The sequence below is a fragment of the Lepidochelys kempii genome, chromosome 15 (assembly GCF_965140285.1).
Source record: "Lepidochelys kempii isolate rLepKem1 chromosome 15, rLepKem1.hap1, whole genome shotgun sequence".
NCBI lineage: Eukaryota > Metazoa > Chordata > Testudines > Cheloniidae > Lepidochelys > Lepidochelys kempii.
In genome coordinates, this window is record NC_136394.1 from 20,379,197 (window position 1) to 20,386,682 (window position 7,486).

A 7,486-nucleotide genomic window follows, 5' to 3' on the forward strand; every position below is an offset into this window, starting at 1 on the left:
GATTCCAGGCCTGCTGGTGACCTATGTAGGTACATCCCCAGAGCAGGTCCACCCTATGCAGTGAATGAAACAAGGGTACTGTGGAAAAGACAGTATGTGAACATGTAATTAAAGACTAATATAATGCACCTGCAGAAAGCGGCCAAATTAATTTGCACCAGTAAGCGGTTTTATGACAAGTTGGCTGGCTTGTCATGGGGTGCAGGCTACAAGTCAAGTTAGTAAAACTTGACAGCTGCTAACATAATCACTCTGTGCAGCCACTGTTATTTTGTAATGTTGGATTTTGTCACTTGAGCTGAGTGAACTTTGCAGTGGAGACATAGCCAGAGATAGATCTCATAATGCTGCTCAGAAGTGAACCGATAATCATGTGGCTTCTTTACAGATTTAATCAAATTGCTGAGGCCTTTTCAGACCATAAAATGTCCACTAAACTTAAAGAATATGTCCTAATTCCCAAGGAGAGTCTAACCTTTTGCCTTTTTTTCCCCAAGATGCATTCATATCTACTTAACAGAATAGGAAGTGTTCCTCCCTGCATCTACAGAGAAAGAGAGAGAGAGAGAGAAAGAAAAGACAACAGCTGAAGATTTCAGATAGCCTGCGACTTCCTTTCTGATGTTCAGTGTAAGCCAGGAATTTTCATTTTTCTGAACACTGGCAAAAAGGATGAATATTTCCTAAGAGGAAATTAATTCCTTATCCACCTTCTGTGAAACTCTGGTCTGCACACACCTTCAAAATTGTCTCTGTGCAGCACATACATTCAATACAGCTACAATAGTTCAGCTAGTCTCTGTGCCGAGTTACATTGATCAGAAAGGCAACAACGTGAAAAATGAATGGAAATGATGGGCTCAAACTGATGTGATATCAGAGTACTGAAAAGCAAGTTACGCTTCAAAGAAGCATACCTTATTTCTACCTCAAAAGGTTCTACTTGATTCACAAGGGGACACTTGGTTAACTTTGGTGGTCCTGCTGACCAAAAGAAACCTGCAAGAGATAGCCTGCAGTGACTGACAGAACTTACATGGAGTACAACTGTGAATCTGTAAGAACTTCAAAATGACTGGTAATGTGACTTTGGTGGCATCTAGATTTCTGCCTTTCTATATATAGATATTCAAAAATATTTTTTTTAAAAAATCCAAATCCTTCTTGATGCTTCCATTACAGATTTTCCTGGTAGTCAAGATAACATCTTTTTCAGCGATTAAAATGACCTTATACTTTGTCTGACTCTCTCAAAAACTCCGCAGCCTACTTGAGAAAGACGGAGTTCTAATAAAGTATTGGATCTTGCACTGAACAATCTTTGCCATTAAGAGTTTGAATATCTAGAAAGGTCTTGAGTTTTCTTGGCCAGTGAGGTACCAGTGGTATCATCTCAGTTGCTTCATCATGGTTTCTCTCCAGGGTACACAGAATGAGTAGACACACAAAGCTGGAATTTCCGTTTGGCTAATTTTGGTTTCCATGTATTTTCCTTCCAATGAACTTCTTCGTTTCTGAACTCTCTTCTGACATAATTCTACCAGTAGTTTTTCCCATAGAACCACTGGCTGGCTAAATACCATTGAGGTTCCATTTCCTTGCATCATGTTGCACCAGCTCAGTCAGCACGTTATATTTCCCTCAGATGTGTATAGGCACTGGGAGACAACAGATGTTTTTCTTCCCATTTAACTGCCAGCCTCGCCCTTCTACTGTACTGGGCATGTTTTATTAAAGTTACTGGAATGAGAAAGCAGGATTGTATCATCATGCGTAAGAAACGTTCCCTGGCAAATGGAAAGGGTCCTAACAGTTGTGAACAAAAACTTTCAAACATGAATAAGTTGTAAATTGCAGTCCTGAAACATTCTGAATCTATACAAATCTCTGATTTAAGGCCTAAATCCTAGCCTCAGTGCACAATCAGCCAAGCTGTGCATCTTTCTGGCTCTGTTCCACCCAACTTGTGGCTGTCTTGTTGTTGACTGGGTTGAGAAACCTTACAAAATAGGACTCTTCTGTGCCAGTATTTTTCTCCTCCACAGTTGTCTATCTTGGTGACATGTTAAGATTCTGCATTTTCTGAATATCTGCTTCTCCATATGCTTTGCAATGGTTCTCACTGAAAAGTTACTTACCTTAAACTTAGCTGACACCATTAGCAGTTTTGAGGCTATCTGCATTCCACGTGTGCATCCTGTGACTGATGTCATAAGCCTTTGCAGAAAATTTTACTTAGTCTACATCTACCTGCTAGGGTAATCTTATATTAGTGAACCTTTGTGTCTGAACTGCTCTATCACATCAGGACATGAAGTCTACTTCAAGCGTATGGCAACTTATCACTGGCATCTGCAGATGATGTTTCAAAGTACTGACACTTTCTTCAGCTTGTTCTTTCAAAAAGAAATCCAAGTTTGAAAGGATTACAATACCTTCAGACAGAGAAGCAACAGCTGTATCCAGTTTAGGTAGCTGGAAAGTTTGCCTTTGGGGACTATAAACGCTTCCTGGGTCTGCCTGCTGATGGGTTCACTACCCCCCCTGCAGCCCTAATAAGCTTTCCAATACAGAAATGACAGCAAATCAAATATTCTTCTCAAATTGGTTGGGTAATATATGCCTTGCCTTTTATTTTGAGTTTCTTTTTGGGATCACGAATAGATCAAAGCAGCAAGTGTTTGTTTAGCATAATCTTATTTTTCAGGTTGCAACATGATCAGTTGCACGGATACCTCTTTTACCTAGAATCCCACTCATTATTTGAGCACGTGTAACAGATCTCCATAGATTTTCAGATAATGACCTTAAGTAGTTGCTGTTCACCTCACTAGGCTGTGCACAGTTCCCCCATGTGAGGCAGAGGATGCAGATGAACCTCAAACTTGCTCTTGATCACCTTGGATTTTTCAAGAGACTTAGGCATACATGTTTTCATCAAGTCACAGTATCACTACAAAGTGCTCACACTGAGAAAAAGTAAAGGTGCCTTTGGAAAAGAGCCTTACTTGAAGCTACTTTTTAACATATACACAAATTTTGATGCTATTTCCTTAGATAGCTGATAGCCCACTTGTCTCATAGTGATTAAAAACTAGTGCTAAATAGGCAGAAGAGTGAGAGAAAGCTCTTGCAGCCTCTGACTTGAAAAACAAAAGAAAAATTTATATTAGAAAATAAGGGGCAGGCAGGCCCTTCAGTGACACTGCCCTGGATTGAGAGTTCAGCCCCAGTCAAGTGTAAGAACATACACAACCTTCTACAGGGATCTGCAAAAAGGATTTAATAGGGGAAACTTTTAAAAACATTACAGACCGAAGTATAAACAGACAAATGACAGGAAATTTACAGATCAAGAGCTCTTTCTTCAGCCCTGATTAATTCTATCATCCCTTTCTATTGCTTGGGTCTCAGAACACCAGACTCTCTCACACGCTGCAATAAGAAATTATTTTTCAAATTGCTAAGTAATGTAGTTACATTCATAGATGCCCCAACAGATGACGGTAAAAATCAGGAGTGTTGAGACACTCAATACAGCAATATTTTTAAAGCACACAGTGGATTTTGTTATAAGTGCAAAGTATTTTTATTGAAAATGAAATAAAAGACTACAACTCTGAATTTTATGGAGTATGCCTGTTACAGGCTCCTGTAATGGCACTTTAAAGAAAAACTTAAAAAAAAAAGTAGGCTGACAAATTTTAAAAAACATTAATAGACTACAAATTATACATCTTAATTTTTCAAAATTCTTCTAATACAATTGTAGGAGGGTTTTTCAGCTGCCCTATTTATGTTTCTAGGGGTCTTTTCGGTTAGTCAGTTTCCTCCTACTGATTATAAACAAACTGCATAAAAAACTAAAATAAGATTTTTTTCTAATTTCTTGAATTCTTGTTCTTAGCTGTAACAATCATGTACAAACTTTTCAGATAAATATGATTTTCAAACTGAATGTAGCCCTTCAACATCATTTTATGTTTAGTTTACATAACTATTTTGCATTTAATTCAGTTGACGTGTTTTTAAAACAGTGAAACATTCTTCCAGCTTTCATATGAAACCCTTGCCAATTAAGGGGGTCTTTGAGGGCTCAATGACATTCCAACATGACAACCATCTTCCCTAAACTACTATCATAACATGAGAAAATGAATGCCAAACGATGACAACTATAGCCCACATTATTACAGTAATGTGCATAAAAGAACTGGGAGACCCATTGTGCATTACTGAATTTTGTGAATAAGAACACAATTAAAAAAAACAAAGATAAAGTATCACCAAATTTATTGTTTCCTTATCTTGACAATTATGGCTTTAATTATAATATTTTGCAGTAAATTGGGAAAAGTAATATTTTGAAAAAAATAATCTAATCTTTTTAAGGTGAGAACTCACTGAAGCATCTCCTATAAGAGCTTTGCTGAGACGTTACCAACTTTTAAAAAAAGCCCTCAAATTATGACATGTACATTGTAATGAAGTATGGATTCACAACTTGCAACTGTAAAAGTAGTAAGGGTAGGTGAAGGTGCTTTTACCTTTCCCTACCAATCCCCAATGTTTATTCTGATTCCTCACCTCTTTCTCTGGAGGCCTGCTGCTCCTCCTCCTCTGTGGGTTCTGAAGGATCATAATAATCACTGCCATAACTGAATCCCACGGCGTTATATGTACCATCTTCTGCTAAAGCTTCACTCAGTCTCTTATATTCTTCCTCTTGAAGAAAAATGAAAATTCTAATTACTACTATGAAATATAATTAAGCTACACTATTTCTAAAAAACAAAACAAAAACCAACCCCCCCCCCCCAGAACTATACCATTGTTTTCAACCTAACTTTTAGATAAAAATTGTATTCTTCACACTTTAGGCATAGTAACTTTTGCCAGCAAGTTTGTGAAAACCAAAGATAACAGAATGCATGTGCCTTTTGTTGACCATTTCCTCCTGCTGAGATAAAGATTTTAGTGGTTATACAGTCTAATATAATTAAGGAAAATGCAAGAGCGTTCAGTTATACAATACTGTTAAAGAAGAACAGTTAAAAGGATGGTGGGGGGTGTTTTGTTTTTTCAAATCCCAGTCTGCCCTCAAAATCTGGGCAATTTCTGTGTGGATCTATATATAAACTATCCTGAGGTCCTCTCAGACAGGCAAAGACTCCTGTTTTTCGAATCCACTGGGTACTGTCAAGATAATATCAGAAAGAATGAGTATAAAATGAGTGGGAGTAAATTTAATGTTTTAATTATTTAAATTTAATTAAATGTGTTCTAACTCAGGAAAGTTTCCTTGAGCAATACCTTGCCTCGCCTCCTCCTCAAGCAAGTCCGTATGCAAGGCTAAATACCTCTCTTCATCACAGAGGGCATCTATTCTAGCCTCCTCTTCAGACAATTGATAATCTCTGTTCCATGTGGAATATTCAGCGTCATATTCAGAGAGGTCATGGAGGTGACCACGTCCATCATACCTGCAAGATGAAAAAGCTGGTCAATGCAGAAAACTTAGGGTTTGGGTTTGTGTGACTACTTAAAAATACTTACCCATTAAAATGAAAAAAACACTAATATGTTAAAACATGCCTCATTTTAGAAGTTACATTTAATTTTGCTACTCACTTCACACCAACTATCAAAATGAAATATTTTAATAGTCTAAATTCCTCTCTAACAGAATAATAAAGAGTACAATTAAAGGCAAAAGTATCCTTTAATAGTTTAAATGGGATCCATTTCCTTAATAGTTCTTACCGTATATGGTTCAACCAACCATTCAATGTCACTTGCAAAATACTTTTTCTGGAAAGTCAAATAGCTTACATTCACACAAACCCGAATACATAAATACCTATCCGTAAGAACCAAACGGTCGAAATTTTCTCGCTTCTTTCTGCTAGTCCCGAACTCTCAGGAGAGATCTTCACCAAAGAAACTTGCGTCCATTGGAGGTAAAATCATGGCTAGGCTCGACCCCTAGCCATTTGGCTGAGGAAATAAGTTCTGGGTTATGTGATAGAGAGACAAACATACATAGGAACAGTAACATATACATGCAATTTAAGGAGGTTCACCATAAAAATGGCACCAATAACCAACGATGTGATTTCATCTCCTAAGCAGAAATGGTTTTGTGTGCAGAAAAAGTGCTGCATTAAGATAACGTTTGACATATTTCTCCTTTATGTGTCAATATTAGAAACCAATAGATAATAAAGAGATAGTAAACTTCACTCCGCTGGTTAGTCCTCACACACACAATTCTTGACTGAGCCATCTTGCTAAATCAAAAACAAAGAAAGTACATATAACTAATAGAAAATGTTATTGAGATATGTTGGTCTTGTTAATCAAAAGTGTTTATCCACAGGCAAATTTCTGCCCCAGTCTTCCCACAGTAATAGGCTTTCTTCAACTGGGGGAAAGGATTTCATGCTGTTGGGGATAAAAATCTGAATTTCCAAAGGAGCTGATAAGGTTAGTGCATAATGTTTCATCTGATTCTAACTTTTGTTCATAAATGCAAACCTCCTTAACTTACAAATGTAGATTGTTATTGGTTTTAAATGTTATGTATACATACATACACATACTTAGAGTTTGCTCCCAACAATTGCTGCAGCTGTTCTATCTCAGGCCATTACTGTATGAAACCACAACGACCTTAATTTACACCACAGAACTGGCTAATGAAATTTTTCATCACAAAAATAAACTACCATCAGATGACAGGCCCCAACACTAAGTTTAAACTTCCATATCAACAATAACGTACAACTATACACTAATTAATTTCTGATCTGTTTTCCAATTTAGGTGTTTGATTTCAATTAGTGAAATCATAAATGGGAAAGACCTGTTAACTACTCCAAACAAGGCATCTGTGAATCTTTTCTGCCAGTCCAGTCTCACATAATGGGGTTCCCCACCACCTCCCTTCAATGAATATTTATTCCAATCAAGTAGATATGGTTGCAAACCTAGGACCTGGAAATCACATGTAACCACTGAAAGAGGCCTAATGAAGTGGGAATTGAGGGAGCAAATGCCTACAGTATGTGATGTGATCCTTTTCAAACCAAAGCCCTTCAGGTTTTCCCATTTGAGTCTTCAGGTCCAACCACAACTGCTTAAAGCACTGTGCTTTTCAAGCCCCCACAAAACACTCCTGACCTGATTCTCCATTCCCCCCCCCACAAGAGCCACTGAAAAGCAGGTTTTGAACTAATATATTCCTCCATCTGATCCTGAGTTGCTGAATCTACTGCAGAGACCAGAGGAAAAAAAATCAAATAGCCAGATCCTGTTAATCCCTCAGACTGTGAACTGCAACAAATCACAAAAACAACCAAAAAAGCAACTCCTAATTGAGGTTAGAAGTCTGAAACTCCTGGGAAGGAAAGCTAAGTGGCCTAACTGCCACAACTCATGGCATGACAAGGGAGCAATCATGCCAGGAACTGCTTTTTAGGGGATC

At 37.7% G+C, this 7,486-nt stretch overlaps 1 protein-coding gene across 5 annotated transcripts in view; it reads right to left on the reverse strand.

Moving 5' to 3' along the window:
* The window catches only part of SFSWAP (splicing factor SWAP), a 94,536-nt gene that overhangs the window by 86,143 nt on the left and 907 nt on the right, over positions 1 to 7,486 (reverse strand). For all 5 annotated transcript variants that reach the window (XM_073312294.1, XM_073312291.1, XM_073312293.1 and 2 more), the window contains exons 2-3: positions 5,314 to 5,483; positions 4,588 to 4,725 (exon numbers count right to left, since the gene is read on the reverse strand). In XM_073312294.1, the coding sequence (XP_073168395.1) occupies positions 4,588 to 4,725; positions 5,314 to 5,483 (308 nt within the window). The remainder of the gene's footprint in view (positions 1 to 4,587; positions 4,726 to 5,313; positions 5,484 to 7,486) is intronic.